Source organism: Bufo bufo, chromosome 2, assembly GCF_905171765.1.
Source record: "Bufo bufo chromosome 2, aBufBuf1.1, whole genome shotgun sequence".
NCBI lineage: Eukaryota > Metazoa > Chordata > Amphibia > Anura > Bufonidae > Bufo > Bufo bufo.
Window position 1 is genome coordinate 728,327,296 of NC_053390.1, and position 15,686 is coordinate 728,342,981.

General features: G+C 40.6%; 1 protein-coding gene across 1 annotated transcript in view; it reads right to left on the reverse strand.

The window, feature by feature from the left end:
* The window catches only part of LOC120991022, an 89,557-nt gene that overhangs the window by 41,244 nt on the left and 32,627 nt on the right, over positions 1–15,686 (reverse strand). The window contains exons 4-9 of the mRNA XM_040419911.1: positions 14,385–14,490; positions 14,126–14,202; positions 10,366–10,420; positions 6,212–6,269; positions 6,043–6,131; positions 2,624–2,699 (exon numbers count right to left, since the gene is read on the reverse strand). Of these exons, the coding sequence (XP_040275845.1) occupies positions 2,624–2,699; positions 6,043–6,131; positions 6,212–6,269; positions 10,366–10,420; positions 14,126–14,202; positions 14,385–14,490 (461 nt within the window). The remainder of the gene's footprint in view (positions 1–2,623; positions 2,700–6,042; positions 6,132–6,211; positions 6,270–10,365; positions 10,421–14,125; positions 14,203–14,384; positions 14,491–15,686) is intronic.

The window sequence follows — 15,686 nt, forward strand, 5'->3', positions numbered from 1 at the left end:
ACCTTTAAAAAAATGCTCATCCCTCCTGACATGCCTGTTTTAATAACTACTTGCATTTATCATAAAATAATAAAACCTATCGCAGGCTCCCCACGCAGGCTCATAAAACTCAGGCATGTATTTCCTGTCTAAACAAAGGTATTACAGGATTCAATGTTTCATAGGAAAGCTTAGATCAGAAATGTTTTTAAATATATTAAGCTTATGGCTACAGATTTATTATGTCTCTTCTCTGAGGAACTATTCAAAAACCTTCATGCTGCAAAGTAGCCTCAGAGCTGGTGGCTTAACGGTTCAATTAATACGTATGAAGAAACTAGAAGTGCTGCAGTTCTCATGATGTCACACCTGTGACAGGTGTTAGAAGGTCTGAAAGACTGACTGCACATGAGTGATCTGATAGCCTCTTTTGGTTTCACTTTGTCTGTGTGTTGCTGATATGTCCACATCTCCTGTTCAGGTGTGGATCATGTGACCTTTACCTCTCCCTGTTTAGTCTGACTTTACCCATCACTCCTTGCTCTGGATAGCTTTATTTGGTTTTGGAAGAGCTGGAGTGTGGTTCTTGTTAAAGTCCTGTTCATCCATCATCCTCAGAAGTGTTCCGCTTGTTATGTTTTGAATTCTTCCCCCCTTCCGGATGTTTACTAGGCCTCAGCGAGACGCTGGTTCCTTCACCAGGAAAGGACGGTTTGTCTCTGCCCTGTCATGACCTTTAGGGTCACCAGGATTTTCTAGGTTCCTGTGTATGGGCATCTCTACCATCGAGAGGTGCCCATACGGATAGGAGTTAGGGCCAGGAGCAGGGTTTTATAGGTGGTGACCCTTTTCCTTCCCTAGCGGTGAGGCCTAGTGTCTTTCCCCTTCCTTCTTGTTGTCTTTTGGTGTTCTCCCCTACTACATCGGTGACATTATTCAGAGCCAATACCGCCATTTTTGTTCTGATCTGTGCAGCTATGGATACTATGTCTGCACTGGTCAAACAGCTACAGAATCTGACTTTGGAGGTAGCAGACCTCCGCCCGACGGTCTTGCAGATTCAGAGTCCACAGGCTGCTGGTTCCGGTGGTGGGTCCTAGGCCTGCCCTGAACCGAAGATGGCTCAGGTTTTCCAGGGGTAGTGACAATTTCATCCAGTTCAGGGAGTCATGTAAATTATACTTTAGACTGCGTCCATACTCTTCTGGGGATGAGTGTCAACATGTGGGTATGATTATTTCATTGCTTAAAGAGGACGCTCAATCTTGGGCTTTTTCTCAGCCGACCGGATCACTGTCCCTCTGGTCGGTAGATTAATTCTTTAGAGCCTTGGGTCTTATCTACGATGACCTGGATCGGATCTCTCAGGCCGAGACCAAATTACAGGGTTTGCGGCAGGGAGAACGTTCCGTGGAGACCTATTGCTCTGAATTTAGGAGATGGGCTACCGATACAGAGTGGAACGATCCTGCTCTCCGTAGCATATTACGCGATCATTACCTTGCCGATTTTCGAGTAAAAAAAAAAAGAGAATGTACAATATAATGAATATTTGAATTCGCGAATATTCGATGAATATTCTACAAAATATTTGCAAAATATTGTGAATTCAATATTGCCCCTGCTGCTCATCACTACTTGGCAGTGGAAAGCTGGGAAGGCAGCCAGGTATTATGAGGGGAAGGCTCCCCAGACGTGTGAGGCCAGGGGCCCATAATGGCGCAGCTGAAATGTGCACAACCAATATAGTGGCTGTGCCCGGGAGTCAGGCAGTGAATGTACCTCCTTTCCACGGTGGGTCCGTGCTGCCGGAGTGTTCCTTGGTGCTGGGAATCAAAAGGCGGTGTGCAGGAAGTATGACTTTGAGAGGACGGCGCCTGGGAAATAGCACCGTTCCTGTGTCCCTCGGGACCCACAGTGCGATGAGACAGCTGAAGATTGGCGGAGGGTAGAGGCCGTCGGTGACACTGTGGAGATGGCTAACTGCCGGTCCGGTAGTTACCAGCCCCTGTAGGAGGTTGCTATGTTGCCTTTTGCAGGTGCTGAGGCAGGTCTAAGGTGATGTGACCCGCAGTTTAAGCATCAGTATGTAGGAGAGCTTGGAATCAGGCGGCCATCTTCAACAGCGGCCAAGCTCTGCCCCCCAGAACATGTTTTTTTTTTGCAGTGCGGACGGATCATGGACCCATTCAAGTTGAATGGACCTGGATTCGTCTGCGGCAGCCGCGTGGTTGGTGCCCGTGCATTGGTCACCAATGCATGGAACGGCCAGGCAACAGCCGTGTGGGAGCCTTAGTTAGTTGATGTTAGGCTTTATGTGCCGTGGGTTTACCCAAGTGACCGTTAACTTGGATGCCATGAGTTGTGCTGTGCTAATTAGAAAAATAAAGCGCTACATGGACTTTTAACCCCCGGAGTCTGAGAGTTTGTCATTGCCAACCACAAGTACACAATCCCTTAATATAAACTAAGGTTCTACAAAATCCCAGATTTGGGGAATATGAGATCTCAAAGATATTATTGAAAAAATACATGGATGCTAATACAGTATAAGTTCAGGAATCTTATTATAAGTGGAGTTTTATCAGAGTATATCAGGTTCAAATAATACATTGTCATTTTTGGAACAGGAAGAAATACCGACCTCAAGAATAATTTCCTCTTCTATAAGATGAAGAACATGATCCATGGACGCTTCTAATCTTCTTCTCTGCAATTGTCTTATGCCAGTTTAATTAAAGAAAATGAATGGAAATTATATTTATAATTATTGAAAAGTATCAGTCATAGACATTACAACAACCATCATACAGTGACAACCATCAATGAATACATACTAGGAAAGCAAGATGTGCACTTTAACCCCTTAGTGACAAGCCTGTTTTGGGTCTTAGTGACCAAGCAATTTTTTACTTTTTGATTTTTTTCATTGTTACATTCCTAAAACTTTTTTGTCGATGTACCCATATGAGAGTTTGCTTTTTTGCTAGACAAGTTGTAGTTTTTAATGGCACCATTTTGGGGTTCATATAACTCATGATGAAATTTTATTAATGGGCACCTGTCAGCAGATTTGTACCTATGAAACTGACTAACCTGTTGCATGTGCACTTGGCAGCTGAATCCATCTGTGTCAGTCTCATGTTCATATGTGCCTGCATTGCTGAGAAAAATGACTGTTTAATACATGCAAATGAGCCTCTAGGAGCAATGGGGGCGTCACCATTACACCTAGTGGCCCTGCTTCCTCTGCAACTGCCGCAACCTGTGCACTTTAATTAACAGGGCCAAGCAGTGAAAATGCCATCACAGCTGGCTCTGTGAATCAAAGTGCACAGGTCGCAGCAGTTGCAGAAAAAGCAGGGCCTCTAGGTGTAATGGTGACGCCCCCATTGCTCCTTTGCATATATTAAAACTTTATTTTTCTCTGCAATGTGGCCACATATGAACATAGGCCAACACAAATGCCTTCAGATGACAAGCGTGCAGTTTCATAGGTACAAATAATAATAAAATTTATTTATATAGCGCCACCATATTCCGCAGCGCTTTCCAAATTCATAGGGTTCATATTCCAACCAAAAGTAACCGGCTAATTTGCAACTGAAACACTAGGATTCAGGGCCCTGCTCACAAGAGCTTACAATCTATGAGGAATTGGGGGTGATACATAAGGTAGTTGATTGTGATAAGTAGGATTTGAGCCATTATTGAACTGACAGGAGTGGTGCTGGCTAGTGTTGAGCGAACTTCTGTTTTAAGTTCGGCGTCTAAAGTTCGGCTTCCGGTTAGCGGAGAATCCCGATATGGATTCCGAATTCCGTTGTGGTCCGTGGTAGCGGAATCAATAATGGCCGATTATTGATTCCGCTACCACGGACCACAACGGAATTCGGAATCCATATCGGAATTCTCCGCTAACCGGAAGCCGAACTTTAGACGCCGAACTTAAAACAGAAGTTCGCTCAACACTAGTGCTGGCCAATCTGCTTCGGGTTTGGGACTACTAGAGGATTAAGTTTAGGCCAGAGGAGTTGGTAGGGGAGAGGTTTAGTCTGGGAAAAGTCATTTTAGGTAGCTTGATAAGCCTGTCTGAAAAGATGTGTTTTTAAGGCACGTTAGAAGATGGAGAAGTTGTGAATTGACCTAGCATTCCGAGGCAGAGTATTCCAGAGAGTTGGTGCAGCTCGAGAAAAGTCTTGAAGACGGGAGTGAAAGGTACAAAATATGGTGACAGATGCCCTTTAAGGCTGGTTTCACACGGGCGTTGTTGGAAAAGGTGCGGGTGCGTTGCAGGAACATGCGCGATTTTTCCGAGCGAGTGCAAAACATTGTAATGTGTTTTGCACTCGCGTGAGAAAAATCGCGCATGTTTGGTACCCAAACCCGAACTTCTTCACAGAAGTTCGGGCTTGGGATCGGTGTTCTGTAGATTGTATTATTTTCCCTTATAACATGGTTATAAGGGAAAATAATAGCATTCTGAATACAGAATGCATAGTAAAATAGCGCTGGAGGGGTTAAAAAAATAAAATAAAAATGAAACTCACCTTAATCCACTTGCTCGCGCAGCCCGGCATCTCTTCTGTCTTCATCTATGCTGTGAGCAATAGGACCTTTGATGACGTCACTACGCTCATCACATGATCCATCACCATGGTGATGGATCATGTGATGGACCATGTGATGAACGCAGTGATGTCAAAGGTCCTATTGCTCACAGCACAGATGAAGACAGAAGAGATGCCGGGCTGTGCGAGCAAGTGGATTAAGGCGAGTTTAATTATTTTTTATTTTTTTTAACCCCTCCAGCGCTATTTTACTATTCATTCTGTATTCAGAATGCTATTATTTTCCCTTATAACCATGTTATAAAGGAAAATAATAATGATCGGGTCTCCATCCCGATCGTCTCCTAGCAACCGTGCGTGAAAATCGCACCGCATCCGCACTTGCTTGCAGATGCTTGCGATTTTCACGCAGCCCCATTCACTTCTTTGGGGCCTGCGTTGCGTGAAAAATGCAGAATATAGAACATGCTGCGATTTTCACGCAACGCACAAGTCATGCGCGAAAAATCACCGCTCATGTGCACAGCCCCATAGAAATGAATGGGTCAGGATTCAGTGTGGGTGCAATGCGTTCAACTCACGCATCGCATCCGCACGGAATACTCGCCCGTGTGAAAGGGGCCTAACTCTTTTTTGGAGATATGGGAAAAACATCAATGCCACCATTGAGTTCACTTGCAGCATAAATAACATGATAACTTCATTTTCAGCATCAGTACAATTATAGTGATACCAAATCTGTATAGTTTTTTATGTTTTACTATTTGCACAATAAAAGCCCTTTTAAAAAAAAAAATATGCTTTTGCATTGCTGCATCTCAAAGCCCAAAACTTTTGTTTTTTTCTTTCTACAGAGCTGTGTAATGACTTGCTTTTTGCAGGGCAAGTTGTAGTTTTTATTGGTAAAATTTCTGGGTACATAACACCGGGTCATTGTGTGGTTCATTACAGCAATGTCAAATGTGTGGAGTGAATTTTATTTTTGCAACTTTTTTCATTGAAAAGAAAATTTTCTACAACTTTATTTCACATTTTTTACTACTTATTACTCCCACATGGGGACTTTGACAAGCGATATTCGTTTCTATAATACAGTGTACTACTTGTGAAGTGGGTTGTCTAAGTACAAATATTGATGGCATGTCCCTAGGCTATGCCTTCAGTGGTCAATTATTGAGGGTCCAACAACAGAACATTGTGACAGTGCTTCTAGAAAAACACTGTGCTGCTTTGTGTCCTTCCTTTTGACCACCTCTTGTGACCACCAATTTTATTTTTATTTATTTAATACCTTTAATGCATACTGTACATACTGTATAATGTAAGAAAATACGGTAACAGTATATGTACTGGCAATAATAAAAGGACAAAGACAGTTATTTTTTAGTCCAATGGACACAAAGTCAATCCCAAGTTTCTGAAATGGTGCATAAAAGACCTCACATGGCTGTTGAGTTTATAGAATATACTGTATATATATGTAAAAGGATACCGTATTTTCTCAGGATTCATCTTTTGGGGTTGGAGTGATAAGTTGGGATTCATTATTTCTTCTACTACTTCATACAGGAGAGTATTATCCTGAAGCAATAAAGAAAGAAATACAGAACTTAATGATCAGCCAAATACAGCATTGTGTCATAACACACATGTCAACATACCATAGCTAAACCTTTCAGAAGGTCAGTTCCAGCTGGACCCAACTTCTCATTTCTATTTCTAGAAAGAAACGCAACAATAGTATTGCAGTAAATACAAAAACTGGGGACAGATGTTTGGAAACTGAGAATTAGATCCAGGGATGTTCCTCATTTCTGAGAACAACATGCAAATATCTGTAACGTAAAAAAAGAGCATGGATAATTTTTGCTCTGCAGGGTGGTATACTAGCTATCAGTTCTAATAATACTGAAATATAAAATAAATCATACAGTATTAAATACAGAGATGTCCCACAATTAAATGCAAATGAATCATTGTCTATGTATGTTGCATTGTTACATTGATTATTCATTCACTAATGAGGGCACCAGCTATGACTATCAAGTACACGGACATTTGTATGTTTGTGTATGAAACATATGCATAACATATGCAAAAAGAGAAGAAGAAAAAAAAAACTCTTTGCAGCTTTATTCACATAAAAAGATCAGCGTCATGCGGGTAAAGCACAGCTAGAGGGCAACAGCCTTTTCGCCCTTGTTGCGCTTTTTCAAGCCATGGCTTTTTGCAAATACCACATGTCTTCATGCTGAGCACCACCGTTACTCACATTTGACCAGTGCAGCACCAAATTTAATTCCACACCTACAGCAGTGCCGACCATACTCTCTACACTTTACCATATGCATAACTATGATTGCTTTTCCGTTGCCTTCAAAAAATCTTGAGTATGCACCTAGTGATTTAAAACCAATAAATAAGGTATGATTAAAAGGGGTTAACTGGCTTCAGAGCTGAACCCGGACATATCCCCATTTTCACCGGTCCGTTGCTCTCCCTTGCTCTGCACTGGATCACACAGGGCAAGGGCTTGTTTGTTTAAGTTTTAACGCTGCTAGGCGGAGGCTTCCACCTAGCAGTGTTGCCAGTGACGTCACCGGCACTGATGGGCGGGCTTTAGCACTTCCCTAGCGGTTTTACAGGCTTTGCCTCCGATTCCGCACAGGGCAGAGGAGAGCATCAGAGCATGAAATGCTCCGATACTCATGTCAGTGGGGCTGTCTGGGTGAAAATAGGGGTATGTCCGGGTTCAGCTCTGAACCCGGACAACTCCTTTAATGGCATACATGGCCAGTCCTCCTCCTTAGGCTATGCTCACATGTCTGACATGCTCAATTCAGTAAAAATCCAGCTGCCAGCCGGACACAAACCAGTGTGCGCAGCGGTTTTTGTACGGCTGAAACCTGGCATTTATGCCAGAAAGCGGACGGATCACCGCCAGACACCACTATAGCCAATAGAGCTGCGGCAGATGTGCTCTGAGGGATTTATGTCAGATTCAGAAGCACCAGTAGCTAAGCGAAGGTCTCTCATACATCCTACAAAAGCAAAATAGTAGGATTTTTTTTTAAACTATTTAGAAAGTTGGTAAAAGTTAATTTTGCATTGAGGAAGCAAATCAGCAATGAAAAAAATCAGGGCAAGTGGGTCCATAGCCTTTAAAACAGTTTCCAGATGCAGAAGAATGAAGAACAGGTAAGTGTGACTGTACTCTAATGATGATTTATAGCAGTACTGCAATAATGAAAAGTATGTGCACTCCTCATCTGTAAAAGTTGATGTGGCCGAAAAATTCCATCTTATTTCAAAGTTAAAAATCAAAGTTTTTACTGCAGTTCTTGAATGCGAGGGCAATAATAACAAGACATATAAAGACAGATAATACAGCTAATTTTCCGCATGCTACATATTGAAGGCAAGATGTTCTTCTGTATTCCAGAAGGAAGAAATAAAATCTCATTAACCATATTTGAACCCCCTTCTTTCATCACGAGGATCCTTGTGTTTATTTTGGGTAGGGCCGTACATCTGATAAAGCACATTCAAACACCATTTGACATAAATTAATGACTTCATAAAAGCAAGCTAAAATAAAATGCAGCATGTGAATGCCAAAAAGATTTATAACCTGAGCCCTTGTTTAAATTAATGAGCATCCTTCTGGTATTTTATTAAATGTGTTGAACGGAGCCTAATGGGCCCTGGCACGAGGCCAGAGTTTAACAGACTCCAGCATGTAATTCTTATAAACCAGGCCTATCTTCTCATCTGATTTCCTCTGAATACAATATAAAGTGGCTTATATAAAGCTACGCTAACAACAGACAAGACAGCGGCAACCATTCCATAGCCTTAAAATGTATACTTTATTCCAGATTACTCTAGCGGATAAAGTCCACTTCTTACTCTACTATTTATCTGCCTTTCAGCCCTATCTATCCGTGAACTTTTACATTCATCCACTGGCCTTTTTTACTCCCATCTCACAATCAACACTCTATGACATCTGGATAGTATCGTGAATAATCTGATCCATAAAGTGGGATAAAGCAGGACAGTCAGCTGGATGATACAGTAGCTGTCATGTGATGCATGCTGCAAAATTATACAATTTAGAATATAGAATATATAGAGAGGGACATTTACTAAGCCTGGTGTATTACATGCCGCTCTTAATCTGTCCCCCGCTGGTGTCAGATGAGCCACAATTATTAAGAGCAGCATGCCTCCCATCTGTGCAGCCATGAGTGCCAAAATGGGAATCTACACCAGAAAGGGAGCTAGTGTAGATTTCTGCTATAATCCATGCCAGTTTCCTGACGTAGATTATATAAAATGTAAATGCTGGCTCTGCTGGCCCTGGGCCCCCTGTTCTGTCCACATTTTGGAAAAGTGGCTTAGTGGGGTTCCAAGCCTCCAGTTATGATATACACAAAACGTAATGACTTTTTGATTTCCGGTTTTCTGGTATTTATTTTACTCATTTAACCCTTTCATGACCGGGCCCGAAAAAGGCCTGAATGTCCAGGCAACTTTTTGTGATTTTGTGCATGTGCTGGTTTAGTGACCATAGCTTTTTTATTTGTTTGACTAACAAAATAATTTTTGTGTTTTTTTTATTTTTTTTACTTGAAACTTTTTATTAGAATTTTTTTTGAGATTTTTCCCCCCCTTTTTTTTTAGGTTTAATTTGAAGGAAAACCGTTAATTATTAAAAAGTCATTTTTTATATCTTTTTATTTTATAAATATTAAAAATTACACAAAAATTTATTATTGCAATGTGTTCTCTATTTTGTGATCTTTTTCATATATAACATGTATAGGTTTGAGCGAACGGGGCGACTATGGTGACTGCATTTTACTTTTTTTTAAACTTTTTTTATTTGTATTTTTTTGTTTGTTTTTTTTACTTATATTTTAATTTATTTTTGGCACATAATATGTCCCCCAGGAGGTCATTAAAAGATTTCTGGAGGACACTGCCTTTTTTTACTTTTTTTTTTTCCACAGTTTTCAGTGTAACTGGGGCATCCACAGGATACATAAAATACATTGAAAATGCAGCTTGTACTTTTTAATATATGGTTTTCTTCATCCATAAACGAATCCCCTTTTTATCAATTTCCAATCTACCATCTTATTGTTTGCATAGTCTTCTGGATTCTCAGCATTATTATTGGTTGCACATTCTTGCTTATGAAGGGAGTGATTCATACACATAACACAATATTAAAGGGAACTTGTCACCATGAAATGCAATCTGACCACACCATGTTATAGGGCAGGCAGAGCTGGGCAGATTGATGTATAATTAGCAGGAATAGATTCAGTAAAACTAGCAATTTATACATTTAAAGCAGTAGGAGCTGAGCAGAGTTATATACAGTATAGTTTTATGGGAAACAATAAGTAAAACTTTCCATTTATACATTTATATCTCTTCTCTTTTCATGGTTAGCAGTCATGTGCGCAGTTCTACTTAGTGATTGATAACCTTACTTGTATACATAATCATGCAGCAGTGACCTGGCAGCATCAGTAAGGGAGTAGTGGGGTGTCTGTGAGGTAAGCATACCAGTTTTTTTTTTTTTTTCCAACATGCTGATCCGTTTTAAACCTTTTTTTATTTTTCTCTGGACAACCCCATTAAATAATAAAATTTTGAGCTTTTGCAGCCACCACTAGAGGGAGCATACTGTGTTTTTATAAAGTTACTGGCATGCAATAGGTTCCTTTTTTATTACTTTTTATAATTGTATTGTTGGCAGCTCTTAAATTTTTACAGGACCAGGTAAATACAATAAACCAACCTGAAATTAGGGGAAGGATCCATGGTGAGTGGTGTGGGAGCCTGTGACTTTCCTCCTGTAAAGGAAGACATACAGTAAAATAACAGGTTATATATTAAACAACTCTGTATACGGCTATTAATCTGGTTCCAATGAACCTGTCTGCTGCACTGTTATAGGTTCACGTGCTCTTGTGCTGTTTCATGTTGGAATTCTCAGACTAATTCCCGAGGACAGACTCATGCAAGGGTCATAGTATTCTTAACTTATGTGTGAAAAGTAAGAATCAAAGGGTCTACCTTCTCCCTGCCTGGTGACTCAGCATCTTAAGATAACATTAGACAGCGTCTAAGACATGTCACGGAAGGTAATGAACCCCCTAATCCTGATGTGCTGCATATCTGTCAGATCACTTCTGCATTATGAGTCTGCATGTAGAATAATTCCTATAGATATGGAAACTTTTATATGAATTTCTGTACAGACATTTTTGGCATATCCATAGGATTGACCATAAATGTCAAATAGAGTCCCACCACTGAGACCCACACTTATGTTGACAAAGGGGGGAACTATGACCTTTTCTGCTTAATAAAGTGGCCTTCTTGCATGGCAGTTTCCATAAGTCCTATAGAAGAGAATGGAAATAGTCAAGGACATGCAAAGCCACCTCTCTATTCTTTTTCCATCTGGGTGATTTGGTCTCTTTAACAGCTGGATCAGGGTAGGTGGTCTTCAGTGCTCAACAAAGGTGCAGATCCCAGAGATGGATAGGTAATAAATGAACAAAGATGAGGTAAGGTCATATAGCTCATCACTAAATCACTTTGCAAGGTCCAAATCCCATGAAAATATGACGGTGCACGGAAAAGCAGCTCCAGAAACGGTCCAGTACTGATAAAAGAAATCCAGCACTCCATCTTGATAAAACAATTCTTTATTGGTCACTTCTTAAAAAGATCCATAAAGTGCAAATCCACACTTCATGGATCTTTTCAAAACGTGACCAATAAAGGATTGTTTTATTGAGACGCAGTGCTGGATTTCTCTTAAAGGTAATGAATGTCTGAGATGGGAATACCCCTTTAAATCCTACTGTAAATGACAAGGTAAATTGCATGCAAAGATAATAGACTAAATTTCATATGTAGTATCTCTCCTGTGGTTTCTGGAAGAACTCTAAAAGTAAGTTCAGATATACAATATTTTTTTCTGCATAATTTTTTTTATTGCATTCTGATTTTTATATGAATTTGCAGCAGAGTTACATTGTGTTGCAAACATTCTCAGCAAGATATTAGGTAAACTATGATAAAGGTTTTGCATGCTCTGAAACTCCGTACAGATTTATAAGGTTTTTTTTTAACTGTATTTTGCTGCAGAAATTGTACAGCAAATCTGCATCAGGTCTGTCATATTAAAATGGGGCGTAAAGGAAAGACTTTCCTCATGTTGTCCCAGTTTTGGCTGGACCAAAAACTGCCCTAAAAAGGGAATATGAGGCATAACAGTCTACCAACAAGGGGAGATGTTTATTTTCTCAATGTTTCCAAACCTATTGGAAAACTAATACAAAAGTGGTTTACTATCTTAATACGTTTTCGCTAATCCCTTTTTCCCCTAATCCCTTTTTCCCTAAAAAAAAGTATCCCCTCCCTCCATAAAGTGTGACTAAAAACACATTTGATCTATTTAAATAACTATCAGCAGATTGTCCAAATGGACACCACTTATCTGTCAGAGACATATTTTAAGAGCATCTACAAAATGCTTCTATTTTAAATCTAAACTCCACTAAACTCGTAGTGAGGAAACAGGCCAAGGTCAGGACATGCAGAGTACTGTGAGTTTGTGGGAAAGAAAATCCAAGGTGACGGCAGGCAGCAACGGTAATCAGGCAGTAGTCAGGTCAGGCAGTGGAGAGTCAGAATCAGTAAACAGGCAGAGGTGAGTACAACGGAAGACAAGCAGAACAGCACAACATACGCAGGGACTGGCAATATCGATACACCTATTGCTCAGGCTCCCTCTCCTTGGGGAATGTGCCCTTAGGTGACCATCCATAGGCTGGTGAAGATTAGGGTGCTCGGACGCTGACCCCTTGAAGGGAATCTGTCAAATGCAAAACACCTCTTAAACTAGAATAAGCACATTATATTGTAAGTATTGCTGAGTCCGGTTATGTAATTTTTAACCTCATACTCCCTTGTGTTCCGATAAACCAGCAGTAAAATACATTGAGAGGACCTCCGGGCTCACACACATAATGGAGAAGACTCAAGGAAGAGTCCTGTCAATGTATTTTACTGATGGTTTGTTGGAGCAGAGCGTCAGAATGCAAGAGAGTATGAAGATACAAATTATATAACCAGACTCTGCATCACTTACACTAAACACCATTTAGTCTTGTTTAAGGAGTGTTTTGGAGCCGACAGATTCCCTTTAAGAGGCAGGGAGAGTTTGTGCACGTTATGGGCAAACCAGGAACTCCTTGCTGAGGAGTGCAGGCCGCATCCTGCAGCAGAAGTACTAGACACCCCAACCTGGAGGAGCAGAACAGAGGTGGGCACGGGCTTTCATAGTTACACATGTGTTGGCCAAACTCTTTCATAGTAAGAAAGGTTCTTTGTCATATGTGTTGGCAATACTCTACACATATACAAAGTTCATGTTCCACAGTGAATAGCTTAAGGGCGCCTGTAGCTTGGTATAGAGCCTCCAAGGCTCTTTAAGTTCAACACCGAACATCCTCCATATACAGATGTAGCAGGGTTAACACTCAAACTCTTAACTCAAATTTCTTAACTCATCGTGTTATCTTAAAACAAAAGCCATTGAAAAGCAATTGAAGGTGTTTGCTTAACGCATTTAGTTTAGATAACACGTCTCATAAAACATGAGTGTTAACTGTACTACATCTGTAGGCTCTCTTGGATGGAGAGTGTGTATTCTCCCTTGTAAGCAATGCAATGAAGTCCAATGGCACTGCACCAATTTGATTTGTGGCAGATTGGTATGGCATCTGACATAAAATAAGAGGTATAAAGAGGTAGACGGCGCATGTATCTCTTGTAGCCATGCACAAAATGAAGCCATATACGGCCATGTGCATGAGCCCTTACAGTCAGTAGTCGGCTCTGTCAGTTTGCTGAATAGTAAGCACTTGCTGTATATCTAGAAAACGTAAAATGTTTTCATTTATACTTTGTGTATTTAAAGTAACTGAATATTTTACACTATAAACAATATTATAGTTTGCAGTGTTCCTGTATTAAATCATATCTGTACAATCTCTCTTACCTGACAAACTCTATTATTACTGCTATTTTGCCTTTTGCATCATTAATCAATTTTTGTCCATGAAAAAATGTACATTTCTGTAACTATGTTCACCAAAATTATACATCATGTACAAATATGGTGTTTCACATCTTACATTATTCTATCAATGTCCCTATATTATGACTCAGAGAGATTGAAGACATTGCTTCTTCTGGATATTGAGAAGATGAAGTATCAGATGGAAATACACTAAATGTCAAGCTCTACAATAGTCATACTGTTGTGCTGTGTTAATGGTTACGTTGCAGAAAGTACATTGTCCTGTTAGGGTCTCCAGAAGACAGCCATGTACTAATGAGCATTGTCAGGTTTCCCTCATCTGGTTGCTCTTTTCCTTGGCTTTTGGCCATATTTGGCAATACTAGTCCTGTGTCCATGTTCTCTGATTGAGATGTGAGGAGACGTGCATAGCTGCCTGCTATAATTGGTAAAGACATACCATTTCCAAAGAACTCATTCTGTGCTTCCAAATTCTTAAGCTCTTTCCTCAAATGTTCTTTGGCCGCTTCCAGTTTTCTTAAAAAAAAATAAATAAATTATATTTAGGATACTTAGCAAAACCTCTTTTCAGTCTCGGCATTTAGCAAACTTTCTGTGGGAAATATGTGATGTGATGAAGAACTAAACGGGAGAATTGCAATTAAGGCAATGTACATGATTATTATTATTTACTCAAGGAATATTATGTTTCCAGATACCCGATAGCTTCATCCCGGTACTTCTGCCTATGGGCTTGAGCCATGCTTCTTCTGATCAGAACTTTGTCGAGTACCTTCTGCATCGGTGGGGAGTCAGGCTCTGAGTCTTTAACACAAGGTAGAAAAGACAAAAAGACAGCATTTACACAACTATGCCTTTATATATATTGATGCATTTTATACTATTATGACAGCATATCACGGATGTCACACGAACGTCAACCGTATTTTTTGCAGACCATAAAATACTTACGGTCGTGTGAATGCACCCTAAAGGCAGGGTATGAAACTGCTATGAATCATGGCCTTTAGGGAAGGGGTCTATCAACTTGACTTTGAACCTCTAGGATCATAGGCACCGGATAGAGATTCCCCTGTATAGCAATAGATGAATACTTTGTCTCTTTATTTTTAGCGATGTCTTCACTGCCAAAGTAACTAACAACATTAATACAATCCATTTGTTTCAGTTGTGAGCTGGTGATATAGTTATGGTACATACTGTATGTTCCATAGTATACAGTTTTGCAAGAGAGGGCACATGCTTAATATCACAGAACGATGACAGCGGAGTCCTGTCCAAGAGATATAGTTTATTAATATCTTCAGCCATCAGTTTATACAGTATGTTCCTATTTCTAAATACACATAAAAAAAAATTCAGATAACATCTGAGCAGCCTCTTTCATGTGGCAATGTTACAAATTTGGATTGTATGGATACGTAATATGGATCTGTGGGGCCATACGGTACCTCTCTGTGTGTATACAATTTGATATAGTCATGCAGAGAGTTTTTTTTCATGGGTTGTCATATTCCCACCAAACACTTGACTTCGTACCTGAGTGGCTACAATGTTGAGCACGTCACACATGGCAGATTTTGTTGTAGAAAATTCTGTGATGCCCTTAGGCCTCATGCACACGGCCGTGTTCCGCGGCCGAGAGCGGTCCGTGGTAACCCGGCCGGGATTCGTGCTGACAGCAGGAGCGCACGGCGTCATTGGTTGCTATGACGCCGTGCGCTTCATGCCGCCGCTGCTGTACAGTAATACACTCGTATGATCTATACCAGTGTATTACTGTACAGCAGCGGCGGCATGAAGCGCACGGCGTCATAGCAAATAATGACGCCGTGCGCTCCTGCTGTCAGCACGAATCCCGGCCGGGTTACCACGGACTGCTCTCGGCTGTGTTCACACACATATGCTAAGCTTTCTAGTCCATTTTAATCCCTACTTGTTTGGGCTTCAGTTGTGCTCAGTTTGCATCAGACATCGGTTATTTTTGATGGGATGAAAAG